General features: G+C 34.8%; 1 protein-coding gene across 1 annotated transcript in view; it reads left to right on the plus strand.

Annotated features, from left to right (window-relative positions):
• Positions 1-17,594, plus strand: part of ROBO2 (roundabout guidance receptor 2) — a 651,843-nt gene that overhangs the window by 541,589 nt on the left and 92,660 nt on the right. Inside the window, exons 9-13 of the mRNA XM_052644742.1 lie at positions 2,723-2,894; positions 8,774-8,979; positions 14,902-14,983; positions 15,415-15,577; positions 17,164-17,330. Of these exons, the coding sequence (XP_052500702.1) occupies positions 2,723-2,894; positions 8,774-8,979; positions 14,902-14,983; positions 15,415-15,577; positions 17,164-17,330 (790 nt within the window). The remainder of the gene's footprint in view (positions 1-2,722; positions 2,895-8,773; positions 8,980-14,901; positions 14,984-15,414; positions 15,578-17,163; positions 17,331-17,594) is intronic.

The raw sequence follows: 17,594 nt of genomic DNA on the forward strand, positions 1-17,594 counted from the left end.
CAGAGGCTCAGTACCACTCTCGTCACCACTGTCCCTAGACCCACCGCATGCCAGAGAAGGCTAGGACCCTTGAACCTGGAGAGACCTGAGTTTCTACTTCATTGCTGTATCCCCTTCCCCCTACCCACTCTGGGGGCTGTGGGGTCCACAGAAGTTACTCCCTCAAGCCACTGATAGTGAATATATACGTGAGCATATTATTTATAAATGATGCAGATATAATGATCTAAAGCCATTTGATTGTTGCACATTCACACTTTAAATCATGTAGTGAGTCAAATCTCATTGTACCTATTATCATGTAGATTCAGCTTTTTCATGTGTGAATTACACGCCCTCAAATGCTCCAGTTTTATACACGCTATTGCATAAAATGTGTATTGGTCTTGTGGCCCAACAAACATGATATTTAAATATGCTACATGGTGTTTTAATTTTTTTATACAAGTAATGATCAAATAGCATTAAAATATTTCTTTTGCTATTATTTGACAAAGTGGCATGTATTAATTCCAGAGATATTAATCTCTGGGAAAAAGATTTCCAGTTAGGTGATTTGATTTGATTATAATCTTAGATCTGGTTTTCTTCACCTATCTCCCTCACATCAGAGAGAGGGTTTGGGGAGGGAGGAAAGGGGATAGAGAGGGGGAGAGAAAGGAGATTATGAATGAGAACAGAAGAGAAATGCTTGAGCAAATTGTAAATTTTCAAATCATGAATTAGTACATTAGGAAAAATAAATTGGTCTTACTGTCCGCAGTATCCAATTTTTACAGTGATCTATGACTATCCATCAGTAGAGAGAGAGTTAAGAGTCTGGACTTAATGGTCCATATTCCTCAATATGTGCTGATAATGCCAATTAGCACAAATAGGATACCCAGGCACCTCAAGCAAGAGGAGCTCTGTAGAATTCCTGGTTTTTGCTTGTAATCCATTTCCTTTTGCCTATGTCTTACAAGCAGGGAATAAAGATGATGGGTTAACCTCAATCATATGCCATTTTCCATGTCAACGAATGTCATTTAGAAGGTGGACTGATAATACATTGTAGAGGAAGAGATCCCGGAGAGAATTAAGCCCATCTGATGTATTAGTGCTATGTAAATTAGTATTCTAATGGCTAATTGTAGAAAAGTGCACACTTTGAGTTATTGTATCATTTTCGAGTGGCTTTAAAATTTAGACCCTTCTCCTTCAGATGGTTTATTTCAGTAATCTATTTGAACTCCACAGGAGAATTAGCTTCTTTTCATATTATGCTTTATATGTATGAAAAAGTCTAGCCTTATATATTAATAGCAAATAATACAAATTTTATGGGAGGGCAATAGCCTTTTGAAATTATATTCCTGACATGCTAGCAAATACCACTTCTTTTTGAAAGGGTTTAATAACATGGTAATGTTTATGTAAAGTGGGCTTATAGTGTCACACTCGAATCTAATAAAGTGGACATCCATCAAGTTGCAATAAAGAGAAGAGCTTCTAATTAAAGTAGGACATCGTTCGCAGGATTAAAGTCATTTAGCGTAATTGAAAAGTGTTAATACCCTATTTTATCCTTTTCCATTGGTATTCCTTCAAGGGTAAAAACATTTTAAGGTGAAAATGTGTCTTATGCCTTTAATTGAATGTTATTACCTCCTGATTGTAATGTATTGGAACTGTTTAATTACAAACCTGGAAAATTAATTACTATATGGAGAAACAGATCCCACAGGGTTATAATGTTCTTTTTTTGGTAAGTAAATACAACATAAAAATTGATACATCCTTATTTGTAATCCAACTTGGAAGCATATCTCAATATGATTTATTATACCCAAATATTTTTCTTAATTGAACAACAATAAAGCAGCATAGGTCATCCAAGTTAACATCACTGCTTTCTTATAAGAACTTTTACAAAGTTGTGATTTAGCTGTTTGTCATAATATAAGATATATAGTAAACTAGAGAACTTTTTATTTTTAAAAAGAATAATGTTAAAAAGTTCTTTAGCATAACATGCATGCTTCAGAAACATCCCACATCTTTACATTTTCAGTGGTTTGGTTAATCTTGCTTAGATGGTAGCTTTTATTAGCATTTATACCTAGCTCCTTTCAAAGCTGTTACAACCTGCAGAATTCTTACAGCAGAAGTAGATTCAGCTGTCTCTCTGTCAGTCTCAGTCACATTTTTGAACCCCTTTAGAAGAAATTCAGTTAGTTACATCAAATAGTTAAAAAGATCAACAGAATATGCAGTTTATAAATCACATACATAGTCAGTGTTACATTCCAGATTCTCACAGTGTCTTATGTGTTGAATCAGATAAGTGTTATTATGCCCATTTTACAGATGGGGAAACCATGTTTCAGAAATATTCAGTAACTCACAGAAAGTCAGGGAGGAAATAAAAGGTCCGAATAAAGACCTAGAATTTTTAGATGATTGTTCCTTCAGTGAGGGCCTGAAATTTCCCAGTGAAACTCACTCTGTGACATCTAAACATTTCAGCACCATATTTTTAAACCTTTTTTTTTTAATATATTTTTAATTTTAAAAAAATAAAATAAAAATAAAATAAATAAAATAAAATAAACAAAATAAAATAAAAAAATTATTTTTAAATCTTTTTTTCAACCACATTTCTCTAATTGCAATAGCTGTTGATATAACTTTCTTATTGAGTGAGAAGAGAATATTGATAAAATTATGTTTGTTTCCACAGAATCTGCTCTTCCCAAACCAACCCCAACAGCCCAACAGCAGGTGTTCTGTGTCACCAACTGGGGATCTTACAATTACCAACATTCAGCGTTCGGACGCGGGTTACTACATCTGTCAGGCCCTCACCGTGGCAGGAAGTATTTTAGCAAAAGCTCAACTGGAAGTTACTGATGGTGCGGTATTATTAGATTTGTTTTCTGAAAATAATTGTCTTTATTTCAAAGGATAAAATTTTCTGACTTGTTAATTAAATCATTAAAATCAATGCTTATCTTGTAAGTTTGAATCTAGGTAAAATGACATTTTTAATGGTTTCTAATTCTCCCTGATCTATTTACACTATTTATTTTCCCCAGGAAGAACATCCAAAACAATCTATTTTATTCTAAAAAATATAGCGATGCATTATTTTAGTGAAATAGAAATAGGCATGCCATCTGTATACCTAATCTTATGCTGACATGATTACTTCTAAAGAATAGTGATAATTTTATTTTACTAGAGAAGAAAAGATACCAGCTTTATTATCAGGAAACAGAGATGACTTTTTATGCTAGCTAATCACATCATCCTACGCCACCCCAAATTGTGATGGCTCTGAACATTTTTTTACAACTTGTTTGAATTTAAATTTCTACATTGATTTTTACTTAAGTAAGCAATCACAAAGTCAAGATTGTTTTGCAAGAAGGTTGTGTGGAGGTTACAGAGTTATTGATTTTAACAGTAAAGAAATCTAACTTCAAGACCTAAACATACACACACACATACACACACATAACTTATTATAAATAACTCTGACTCTGAATATTAACTGGCTGATGACATATCGGCTGATGACTTCACAACCCTGAATATTCATTGGAAGAACTGATGCTGAAGCTGAAACTCCAATACTTTGGCCATCTGATGCAAAGAACTGACTCATTGGAAAAGACCCTGATTCTAGGAAAGATTGAAGGAGAAAAGAGCAGAGGGCAGCAGAGGATAAGAAAGTTGGGTAGCATCACCAACTTAATGGGCAAGAATTTGAGCAAACTCAGGGAGATAGTAAAGGACAGTGAAGCCTGGGGTGCTGCAGTCCATGAGGTCGTCAAGACTTGGATCCAAGGTAGCAGCTAAATGGCAACAACAATCCAGTGATTTTTAAAATTATACTCTCACTAAGTTAAATTAATTAAATACCTTGCAAGCTATGAATTGGAGAAGGAAATGGCAACCTACTCTAGTACTCTTGCCTGGAGAATTCCAAGGACAAGAGGAGCCTGGCAGGCTACAGTCCATGGGATCTTAGAGTCGGACACGACTGTATGACTAACTTTAAGCTATGAATGGATGTTAAAATTATTTTTTACTTGCATATATGTATTACAAATCTTAACTGAAGCATCTAATTCATAGTGAAAGTTAAAAAATATATCTTCGTGATTGATATTTGTTTTTGGCAAGGTCTTTTTTGGATCCCCTGGAGAAGGAAATGGCAACCCACTCCAGTATTCTTGCCTGGAGAATCCCATGGACAGAGGAGCCTGGTGGGCTACAGTCCACGGGGTCGCGAAGAGTCGGACACGACTGAGCGACTTCACTTTCAATTTTTTTCACTTCACTTTCACTTTTTTGTGTCAGTTGACATGTAGGGAGTTTTAGATGTTTTGTGAACCTCTGAGCATGAATTTAATCCATATTCTAGTATATTTTAGATTAACAATTCTCTCTTGCTGTATTACATTTGTGAGGTGTCTAATTCCCCCTCCCCTCTTTCGCTGTCCTGGATGCTGGCATCTGAGATCCAAGAACTTGGGCTGTGACCTCTCTGATTCTCTTCTTTTTCTGCTGAGCTTTCATACAATTCAAATTTACATGTAGATTAAAATATCATTTAAAATTAATAGAAAGGCAATATTTTTTAATGTCTTCCCATGCTATTGCCTGATTCAGCATCATGTCAGGAAAGGGAATAAATAGAACAGACAAACATTAGCTGCGGGGCTGTTGAGTCATTAACAGTCACACCTGCTGATATGGCAGAGATTTACTGCTATGGAACTGAAAGATGTCAGGTTCATGGGTAACAGTGCAAAAAAATTCTTCCTTTAGATGGGTAAGTCCTTTGACCTTTCAAATACCCATATTTCTTTTAAAAATAAAATATATTTATTAGTGTTTTTAAGTTCCTATGTTTCCTACTAGAATAAATATATTAATGATTATATTAATAAAATATAATTTAATATAATTAATAATTGTAAATATTTTATATTTATAACTATAACTATAAATATATGTTATATTTTATTTCTTTTTCTTCTACTAGAAAAAATGTAAAGAAACATGTACTTGGAAAATAAGATATTCTGGCAAAAGAATTTTATTCTGTGCTACTATGAAACACTCCAAACATAATGCTTAAGAGCTCTGCTGTAATCTAGCTGCTCATAGTATTTTAAAAGAGGCAGGCTTTTAAATGTTTTTAAATGAAGAATTTGTTATGCAGAAGGCAAACCATATTTGTAGAAAACAAAACTGATGATATAGAAGAGCCAGTTGATGTGACTGCTGTGGATCATGAAACAAGCAGATATTCAAAATTATGCCTGATATAATAAAAAGGAAGGGCTTCCCAGGTGACTCAGTGATAAAGGATCTGCCTGTCAATGCAGCAGATATGGGTTTGATCCCTGGGTTGGGAAGATCCCCTGGAGGAGGAAATGACAGCCCACTCCAGTATCCTTGCCTGGGAAATCCAATGGACAAAGGAGCCTGGCAGGCTGCAGTCCATGGAGTCACAGAGTCAGACATGACTTAGCGACTAAAGAACAATGAAACGGAAAGTTTGTTTTGAGAAATTATGTTTGTTGGTGATGCAGTCTTTCAAATCAGTAGTAATTATAGCTTTGTTTCTGTGGTCAGACTTAAAATGAGTGATAAGGAAATTTGATGACTTTGTTTTGGAGCATAGCGGCTTAATACTGTTGTGTCAGTTTCTGCTGTAGAGCAGCATCAGCAACATGTATACATATATCCCCTCTTTTTTGGATTTCCTTCCCATTGAGGTCACCACAGAGCTAGGAGTAGAGTTCTCTGTGCTATACAGTAGGCTCATTAGATATCTATTTTATACATAGTAGCAGTAGTGTATATACGTCAGTCCCAATCTCCTAGTTCATCCCATCCCACCCTGAACTGAAATGACTCTGAACATTTTATTACAACTTGTTTGAATTTTAATTTCTGCATTGATTTTTACTTGAATAAGCAATCACAAAGTCAAATCATTTTGCAAGAACGTTGTATGTAGGTTATACAGTTGTTGACTTTGACTGTAAAGAAATCTAACTTTGAGATCTAAACACACACACACACCCCTTATTATATATAACTCTATCTCTAAATATTAATTTGCTGATGACATATTAGCTGATGACTTCTGCTTTTATTCATAGTTTTGAATTTTTCAGATTAGTTAACAGTTTAATAATATGTAAGCCATCATCTTCATTTTGAACATGTTGTTTGGAATGATCTAGGGTGATTTAGAGCCACATGAAGTTCCAGTGCAGAATGAAAATATACGTCATGTTCAGAAAAACAAGCAAAGCATCTATAGCAATGTTTTCTGTTATTACATTTTTGTACTTACTTTCTTGGAAATATTTTTAACTTAAGTGTTCACATGAGGGGAGATTATTAATGGTGATGGAAGGTGCTGTTGAGTAATAATTTTACTGATATATAGATAGAGCTAAGATGTTTTAATACACTTGAATTTCAAAAAATCCCTTTAAAATACCTTCTCATTAATTTGTTAACTCTATTCTTCATTTATTTTTTCCTCCCCTTTTTTCTCTCAGAAAAGTAGAAAATTGCAGTGAGAGTTTGGAGTAGAGCCAATAGAATCTATAAGGACTAGAGAGAAGAAATGTATTTATATGTTATATTGACAACAGATGTCGCAATGATCTTGTATGAATGGTTTACTGAGGATTTATAATGCATAGTTAGAAAAAACCATGCAGCTGTTCACAGATCACTGGAAGCCCTAAATGTTCATTTAACCTCTGACCTTAGTGTCGTGGAAACTTGTGGTCATCTTTCACCCATAACATCCTTGAAACTGAAAGTTCTTTCTGGCCAGGAGATTTTCAATTACTTTATTGATCAAATCCATTTACAAGACAATGAGCTACTCATTTGGGCAGTAAAAAAAAAGAGAAAAAGAATCTAATCAGATGTCCTTTGCCTATATCTAATGATTCCACTGATATGACAGTAAAAGCAAATTATAAGTTGCCTGAATTCTATATAGATATTTCATTTGATGCGAAGGAGTAACATTATATAAAATTTAATAAATAGCTTATTTTCTGTTAATACGGACCCATTTTTCTCACTGAATTTTAAAATCATAATGTTTGGAGAATTAGCCTTCCATTTTTGACTTATAAATAGAATAAATTCCATGAAGCTTTCAACTTGAATAACTACTTGCACAATTATTGACAGATATGTCAGAATTGGTATAATATTACACTTTCATGTCTGCTCTCATTTAATTTACTTCTGAAATGAAAAATTTGGTCAAGAAAATCAGTGAACTAAATGATTCTAATTTTTATTTGTGACGACTACACAGAGAATACTGTTTTCCTTAGGTTTTTACAAGATTTTCTATATATACACACATTTTAATACATATTTTGATGTAGTAGGTGTAGGTTGACTTTAAGTCCACTCTGTTTTAACATGCCAGGACACATATATCATAACCTCTGTTTTAAATCAAAATTGGTTGGCTTTCTCATGGTAGGCTATTTAATATTTAATATTTAATAAAGGGCTATTTTAATATTTTTCCCTAAAATGGTAAAGTCTAGCAATAAAAATGCATCTAGAATGAAAAATAAACAAACATATAAACTAGTATTTGTAGAAGCTAGTAGACAAAGGAAATTAGAGCATTAATAAGCAAAATTACTTTTTTTGATTATGTACATTGTAATACAAGATGACTTTCTTGAGAAAAGACACTCTTCACAGTTGCTTAACAGTAATTCAAATTCACTATTTTTTCTTTCTGTGGAAGTTATGTATGTATTTAAATATTATATACATATAGTAAAAATGTAATAAATAGCAAATATACCTAATTAAGCAAATCCTATGTGAAGTTTATAAAACTTTCTTTTCAGAAATCTTTCCTTGGACTTGGATATAAATTTCAATATGACATGGTCTTCTAATGAGTTGTAGATGAAAACTTGCCTCTAATTGATTCCATATTTTCATCACACATTTAAATATTACTGTATATTTTGATATGCTTCCTAAATCATTATATAATACTTCTAAAGGTCCTGATGATATTGCTACAAATCAACATTTGATTTAAAAAGCATAGTGACCTAAGTTCATGAAATTATGGAAAATTTACTTGAATACAGGAATTGATACATATGTAAATGAAAATTTTTCATGAAAGTCCTATTTTTGTCTTGTCATATATATATATTCTTAACTAGGTTATTTTTTTCTGAATTGTGCAAACTAATTAAATTCTATCACCCAAATTCTATTACCATAATTTAGAGCAATGAAGCAATTTGGGAAATAAAGTATTTATAGTCTAATGTATTATCATGAAAAATATTAAATCTATATAAATGAAGTGTAACTGGTACTATGAAGGTGAATTGGCCATTTTATGAATGATTGTCATAAGCTCTCCACATTTTCATTTTAATTTTAATATGATTAAATCTTTCAATAATGCTAAACATTTCTAAGATGTCAGAGCTCATCTTATCATCATTTAGTTACAGGTAAGTCAGAGTAAATAGTAAGTAATAATATGGCTTCAGTAAAATATGTTCAGATGTACGTGTAGTATATGTAGATGATAAATTTATACTGGGTATAGAATATACAGAAAAAAGTAAAAGTAGTACGTATGACTTTGGGGCTTTAATCTTACTTTTGCTGTGACTACTGATGATATAAAAATTTCTAAATTTCATAAAAGTTAAAATATTCTGGAAATGTCTTTGTGTTTTAGTTTTGACAGATAGACCTCCACCTATAATTCTACAAGGCCCAGCCAACCAGACGTTAGCAGTAGATGGCACAGCGTTACTGAAATGTAAAGCTACTGGTGACCCTCTTCCTGTAATTAGCTGGTTAAAGGAGGGGTTTACTTTTCTGGGTAGAGATCCAAGAGCAACTATACAAGAACAAGGAACCTTGCAGATTAAGAACTTAAGGGTAAGCAATGTTGAGTTTGTATTTGGATCTTCCTCTCAACATAAGTATGTATATCCCTAGGGAGTCACTCCATTGGGAAATTAAATCTTACACGCCTGCATGATCACTGTACATTTGATTATAGACCATGTTATTTCTTATTTTACAAATGACAAACTGAAATTAGAGGGAAGTTCTAATTGAAATTAGCAGGAAGTGCATTGTCCTTATATTAATCATAAGTTCATAACAGACCTAGAAACTTTCTATTCTTCATTCAGCCCTGTATGTATATGGTCAATGAAACTAGAAAGGTTAAACATATAAAGTTAATGATAGCAATGATATATTTAAAATAGTTTGAGAAAAATAAAATAATTTGAAAGTGACAAATGTGTCTGTTCTACTCTCATGAACAAGGGAGTTTCTAAGGAAATGAGGAGAAAGCAGTTCAGTCAAATACTTTATGTGGAGAATAAGAAAGAGATGAGACTGGTGAGGACACAGGAAGCAGGTTTGGCTAGTTCATAAAAAATCTTATAGTTTAGGCAAAGTTGCTATGCAGTTTAGATTTAAATCTTTGGATAACAGCAAGCCATTGCTGATCTTTTAGTGGAAAATGACATGAAAGACAATGATCGTTCCTGCCAACTTACAAATTAGACTTGTTTTTGGAGCAACTCAAAATAATGTTTATTTCTGAATATTGTATTAGCTATCTACTATGTGTAAAAGTTTTAGCAAATACCTAGAGGCTTGAAGGAACGCATATTTATGATCTCATAGTTTCTGTTAGTTAGGAGCCTGGGCATGATTTAGCAAGGCCTTCTGCCCTAGGATCACAGAACACTTTTGTCAGGGTTATAGTCTCATCTGAAAATTGACTGCAGATCAGTTTGCTTTCAAACAAAATGGTTGTCAGCATTCAGTTCCTAATGGCTTTCGAACTGGTGACCTCAGCTTCTTGTTTCTTGTTGACTGAAGGTTGCTTGTGGTTCCTTACCATGTAGATATTCCCAATACTTGCTTCCTCAAAATCAACAAGGAAGACAGTCTTTTAGCAAACAGGATTCAGTTCAGTTCAGTTCAGTCGCTCAGTCGTGTCCGACTCTTTGCGACCCCATGAATCGCAGCACACCAGGCCTCCCTGTCCATCACCAACTCCCGGAGTTCACTCAAACTCGTGTCCATCGAGTCAGCGATGCCATCCAGCCATCTCATCCTCTGTCGTCCCCTTCTTCTCCTGCCCCCCATCCCTCCCAGCATCAAAGTCTTTTCCAATGAGTCAACTCCTCTCATGAGGTGGCCAAAGTACTGGAGTTTCAGCTTTAGCATCATTCCTTCCAAAGAAATCCCAGGGCTGATCTCCTTCAGAATGGACTGGTTGGATCTCCTTGCAGTCCAAGGGACTCTCGAGAGTCTTCTCCAACACCACAATTCAAAAGCATCAATTCTTTGGCGCTCAGCCTTCTTCACAGTCCAACTCTCACATCCATACATGACTACTGGAAAAACCATAGCCTTGACTAGACAGACCTTAGTCGGCAAAGTAATGTCTCAGCTTTTGAATATGCTATCTAGGCTGCTCATAACTTTTCTTGCAAGGAGTAAGTGTCTTTTAATTTCATGGCTGCAATCACCATCTGCAGTGATTTTGGGCAAACAGGATTACTACCCTACAAAACAATCACAAATGTGACATCTCGTCACCCATGCTATATTCTGTTGGCCAGGAGTAAGTCAATAGGTCCCTTACACATTTGAGGTTAGTGGTTACACAACGTGTCAATACCAGAAGGATGTTGTCCTGGGGACCACCTGTCCTACACAAGTATATTCAATTCATTCAACCAAATATAGAAAGCCTCCCTTCCATATAGCAAGTACTATGCTAAAGCTCAAGACTATGTCAGAATAGTCATAAGATTAGGAACAAGGGCCTGAACTTAGGGTGGTTGATTGTGATAGTACATGAAGAAAAATTGATTGAAAATGATTCAGTGAAAAAACAGTTGGTAGAATCTGGTATCTAGGTATAAATTGGTAACCAAGGTGATTAAAAAAGAAACAAAAAGATGTTGAATTTTCCCATTCAGAAGCCAGAGGAATACGTAAAATAGTTATTACATGTATTTTCAAATGATTACCACAGGCAGTGTTTTTTACAATGTGAAGTATTTGAAATCACATGTTTATCAGGTGTGTCAAATACAAATACCTAACAAAAAAAGGAAGAATAACTGTTTTGTAGTGTGCACATGCACAGACACAAATCTTTAACTTGTTATTAAAGTGAATGTGTGTGATTTTTATTTTAATTTTGAGACAGGCATTGCTCTAAGTAGACAAAATGCTGTCAAGTTTTATTTGAAGAAAAATTATATAGGTTTTTCACCTTTGTTTATTATAAATTAATTGTAAGCCTTCCTCCGATAAAATGGGAGTCATTTAAAAATTAATGCCAACTTTCCTTGAGTAAACAATTTAACCTCTTTATTTGAGCCAAAGGCAAAGTTTGGGGCCACAGATGATAATGCATTTCCACTGTACTGCTGTATTAAAGGGTGTATTTGAACAGTCAAGACCCCCAGTAGTGCTTAAAAGTAGTAATTAAAGATGGGTGCTTGATGATGTCAAAGAAATTTTGAGCCTTCTGTCAGGCTCCTAAGTAGTCTTTCATAGATGCCTACGTCTGGGGGCTTCTCTTCAGCCAACTAAACAAGGAGAGGAGTAGGTGAAAGTGTACAAACACATTGTCTCTTTTTTAAAACACTTGGTTAAAAATAAAAGGAGAAGGATAGAAAAGATATGAAGCACTCATGACCAGAAAATATATTATTTAAAGTTAAGGAATAAAAATGAATGTGGTAATGATGATTGTGAAATAAGACTGAGCTTTAGTAATGATATTTAGAATTTTCGTATCACTTCTGATAAAATTCCATAATGAAAATGTTATTTTTCTGTAAGAAGACTGTCTTTAACAGGAAATAACATGTTTTACAGTACTTCACTGAAACCGTCAAAAGAGGGTTTCTGTAGGTCATATTTCTCTGTATCTCACTTTCTTTTTCAGCACTTAATGCAAAGGGGGAAAAATTGTGTGATGAACACTGTATACTTATGGCCCAGCTAATTGGTAACTGAATCTGTTTCTTTTGGGAAGTAGAATATTCTAATACTCATTAAAACCTACCTACCACAGCTAATGTCAAACTCGTATCTCCACATAATGACAAGGAGATGCAGTTAAGAAGCATTACCTACCTATTCTTCTTTGAGCATTTGCACGTAATAACAAGTGCTACATTTTAGTTCAACTGCTATAATAAAATGCAAATTCTTTACTCTTTCACAGACCATATTCAAATGAACATCCCATTAAAATCCAACCTCGACTTGTTATATTTAGTTTGTGAGTGATATTTCTTAAATGCAAAGATTTCTAATGACTATAATGCGTGCATACCCACATTTGAAAAAATGGCTTTTTCTATAATGGCTATCCCCCATCATTCATCGGCATAATAGAAGACAGTTGTACAGAGATATTATAGCAAAGAATGACATGCCAGAGCAATTTGAAACTTAAGTTAAAATACACAATGACATTTAAAATTAATTAAAATGGTGGAACCACAGTAACATCTAGGCGCTAATGATTTACCCAAGAATCAATTGTGGAAGGTTGAGTCATCAATACACTTACATTTTGAACCCAGCAGATACTATATTCCATGCACTCGTATTTTATCAACAAGTAGACTCATGTTCATCATGGAATTTTACTTCTATATCTTCTGCTTTGCCTTACTTTGATCATCTGTCTCTCTTCCCAGTCTCACTTTTCCTTCACACCTAAACTACTGTGAATGAATGTTGTTTGTAATGTCAGCCCATGGGGCTCCACCACAGGGAGGGCTTTTAATTTACATCTTACTGATATTGGTGTTTTTGTCAAGATATAATCACAGAATCTTCAGCCTTTAACATTTATAAAAGAGAACTCTTGATTATATTATCAACTATTCCTCAAATCTTTTACCACTAGTCAATGAATAACAAAAATGTTTTAAGTGTCAGAAGAGTGTATAATTTTCTCAGTTCTGTCTTGTCACAACAAAAATTTGAACCGACGGACTTTAAAGCCCTTGGCGTGTCACAGCTCTCAGATAGACTGTGCCTCAGCTCTTGGACAGATCAGTGTTACAGCTCTTCAACAGATCAGTGTTGCAGCTCCGTGTTACAGCTCAGTTTTATTTAGAAAATAAAGGAAATACATCCTCAAGGCATGATGTCACACTGACCCAAAAGATGCAAAGAGAGGAAAGCGAGAGCACCCCGGCTCTTTGGCCCCTCTTTTTATCTGTTTTTTTTTTTTTTTCTACTCCCCCCTGAGCCTGCCTTATGTAAATTGGGCTAGACAGGGTGCTGTTTGTTTTACCTGAGGTCCTCACTCTGGTCCTTGGACCTTCCTTTGTTCTATTTTCAGGCTTTTCCCTTCCTTGTCTTTAAGCCACCACCATTCTGGACTCTTTTTTCCTATTCTAACTACCTAAAATAAGCAAATAGATGGGGAAATGGTGGCTGACTTTATTTTGGGGGGCTTCAAAATCACTGCAGATGGTGACTGCAGCCATAAAATTAAAAGATGTTTACTCCTTGGAAGCAAAGTTATGACCAACCCAGACAGCATATTAAAAAGCAGAGATATTATTTTGCCAACAAAAGTCCATTTAGTCAAGGCTATGGTTTTTCCAGTAGTCATGTATGGATGTGAGAGTTGGACTATAAAGAAAGCTGAGTGCCGAAGAGTTGATGCTTTTGAACTGTGGTGTTGGAGAAGAGTCTTGAGAGTCCCTTGGACTGCAAGGAGATCCAACCAGTCCATCCTAAAGGAAACCAGTCCTGGGTGTTCATGGAAGGACTGATGCTGAAGCTGAAACTGCAATACTTTGGCCACCTGATGTGAAGAGCTGACTCATTTAAAAAGACCCTGATGCTGGGAAAGATTGAAGGCAGGAAGAAAAGGGGACGACAGAAGATGAGATGGTTGGGTGACATCACCAACTCAATGGAGATGAGTTCTCTGGGAGTTGATGATGGACAGGGAGGCCTGGCTTCCTGTGGTCCATGGGGGTCGTGAAGAGTGGGACACGACTGAGTGAATGAACTGAACTGAACATAAGTAATCAGTGAATGAAGGTTTTCAGTATACTTTAAAAAGTGTTATGTATTAGATAAGTTCTGTGACCCTTTCAGCTCTGTATTGCAATCATTCTATAGATATCATTTATTTGCTTTTAATGATACAACTTTATTTCATTCACTGTTACAACTTTAATGTGAGTACTGCACTCTTTAAAAGGAAAGATTCAGTTTTCCATTTTAAAGTTTTTTTTTCCCTTTTCACTTTTCTCCATATCTTAAAAAAAAAAAAAAGAAGTGTTGCCCCCCACCTCCATGTTATCTGAGTGCTTATTTACTTCTGGGTATATTTTATCATGTGAAATAGAGTTTATTGATGACAAAGAGGACAGCTTTACACTACTGACATTGCAGCCAGATTCTTTACTGTCTGAGCTACCAGGAAAGCCTGAATGTTTATAGGATTCTGAAAAATTCTCTCCTGAGTTATCCATATCTAAGAATACAGTGAAGCCCGACAGTAAATGGAGTTAACAGATAAGAAGATTGCCGTGGAGGCAAATAGAAAACTGTTAAAGTTTACAGACAACATTTAGTTGTAGAAATAGTAAGACTCTTTGAACCACTGTTATGAGCTTATTTTAATATTTTGTGTGTATGTATGATTGGCTCTAGTGTATAATTCCAACAACCAAATAATATATTTTAGAAGTCAAATATTGCCTTGTTGAGACTGAGTAATCACTCTACAAATCAATTAAAACAGTTTTACTCTCTCCCTTCTATGCACACTAGATTTCTGATACTGGCACTTACACTTGTGTGGCTACAAGTTCAAGTGGGGAGACTTCCTGGAGTGCTGTGCTGGATGTAACAGGTGAATTCTTTGTGAATTATTTTAACAGAAGAAATCTTGAGCCAGATTTAGTGATTAGCTCATTATCAGATAACAAGTTAAAGAGAGCAAGATTTTAAATTTATTAACTGTAAAAACTAAGCTTTATGTCACCTTTTCATTTATACCCTGCTTGGCACGTAGCATTGCATATATGAAATTTGATACATTTGTCCTTGGTAATCTTTATATTTTCTCTGACTAAAGAACAAGCAGTTCAGGTGATCATGTGTGAAATTAAATGTTTTCTGATAGTTAGGGAAAAAAACAAATATTCACTTTTATACTTTTGATTCATGATGATGAATTGCTCACTGTCTATTCAAATTCTTTAATAGGCTATTTTCTGTCTTTTAAGCATCGTTGTCAACTTATGCAATCAGAAATGAATTTTTTCTGTTTGTCCTCTATAGAATCTGGAGCAACAATCAGTAAAAGTTATGATTTAAATGACCTACCTGGACCACCTTCCAAACCACAGGTCACTGATGTTACTAAGAACAGTGTCACCTTGTCCTGGCAACCAGGTACCCCTGGAATCCTTCCAGCAAGTGCATATATCATTGAGGCTTTCAGGTATGAGACAGTTTCTTTTTTCTCCATTGGGTTTTTGCTTTAGCTCCTATATTCTAAAATCTCAAGTGAGCTATCCTGCTGTTTTATTCTAAGGACATGTTTAACCAGTGCATTTTAAGAATTTATCTTTGGTATTTGACTTAATTCAAGAATAGACTTTGGGTTTATTTTTCATTCATACCTTAATTATAACATTAAATATGCATCATCCTTGCCTATGTATATACGCATCTAGTTATGACATCATCACTTAGCTCTTCTTTAGCCTGACCATTGTAGGGATTTAAGATGGAATTTTGGCTTTAGAACTAAGCAGGACATAATTTAATTAGGCACAGGCACTTTTTAAGTTACACAAGTTGAGGTATGGAAACTTGGAACTTTACTTCCTAATCATTAGAGAAGAATTTGAAATAATTCCAGTGTTTTATGCTATATATTTGACTACATGTATTGGCTATGCCTAAGAGAGAATTAAAAACTATAATTAAGAGATTGATTACAAGCACTTCTGATGGCTAAAAGGAAAAGTTAGGTCCAATCATTATTAGGAATAACTGCCCTCACCTTAGGGATATAGACTATAAATTAGCCAATACTGGTATAAAACTGTCTTATGAAAATTTGAAAAAATAGTCATACTAATGAGAAAATGTAGCTTCATATTCAGTTTCAAACTGCTTCTATTTGCCATTATAAATATAGTGATAGCACCTCTCCTTTTTAAGCATAAGGGCAAATCATCAGTTTTATTTTAGATTTCCCTGATCTATTAAAGTTAATGATCAGTACCTAGTTTTCAAATTTCACAACAGTGTTTCTCTGTAATTTTCATGCTTTGATGTATGAGGACTTCTGAAAATCAAACAGCCCTGAAAAATCACATTTTCTCCTCATTCTAAGCAAAAGTAGCATGTGAGCTTAGACAAAGGGCTGTGAAAGGGCATCCTATCTGTTAAGGGGTCCGCACACACTATCAGAGATATTTCACCATTCTGAGATGTGAAATCACAATTCTGTGTAATGTACAATTTTATTAAAAATGTGACCAAGGGAAAATATTCATTACATGCTTCCTTTCTTCTTTTACAGATATGTAGTTTTAGAAGGCTCTATTATAATATTGCATGTGGAATTGATGCAAAAGAAAACACAACTTGTAACAGGAAAATGTATTGGCATAATTTACTCTGTAGTCCATTTATTCTTTCTGTAGGTTAATTCTTTTCAAGGTATATATATACATTACGAGGACCATATTTATTGTATAAACTTGATGTTGTGATCTTGGCCTCTGTTCCTTTTACAGGTATTCATTTAGTGGGCTGCTGTGCTTTAGCAAAGGGCTATCACATCTCCTGGGCTGAGTTTAATTTTGTTGTGCATGGCACTTCCGTTAGGTGGGCTCGGCTTTGTTGTGGAATAAACTGAAATCATCCAAATGTTTCATTTATTGCGCTGAACACTTCAAGCGTTGTGTGTGTGTGTGTTTAATTTTCAGCCATTAACCTTTGTCATTGATATCCAACTCCATTTCCAAGACCCTCACGACTGTTCTTTAAATGAAATTTCTGTTCCCGTTTCAGCCAATCGGTGAGCAATAGCTGGCAGACAGTGGCAAACCACGTAAAGACCACCCTCTATACAGTGAGAGGACTACGGCCCAATACAATCTATTTATTCATGGTCAGAGCAATCAACCCCCAAGGTCTCAGTGACCCGAGTGCTATGTCAGATCCTGTGCGCACCCAAGGTAATTTCAGTGATGGCAAACATGACTGGTTCTAGAAAGAGGCATTAAACGTGTCTTTAAGGACAAAGGGATTGCAGGACCAACGATAAATGCATCTGCACTGCATATTAAAATGTTTCACTAGACCTGGTCCAGTGAAAGAAGAGAAAGCTTCTTTGTTGTTCACCTTAGTGAGTATAGCTTCTTTCTGGAGCTGTCAGGGTTTATTTAGTAAAAATGAAACACAATAATTTGGTACAATTACATGGCAATTTAAAGTGGGGC

Source organism: Budorcas taxicolor, chromosome 1 (genome assembly GCF_023091745.1).
Source record: "Budorcas taxicolor isolate Tak-1 chromosome 1, Takin1.1, whole genome shotgun sequence".
Classification (NCBI taxonomy): Eukaryota; Metazoa; Chordata; class Mammalia; order Artiodactyla; family Bovidae; genus Budorcas; species Budorcas taxicolor.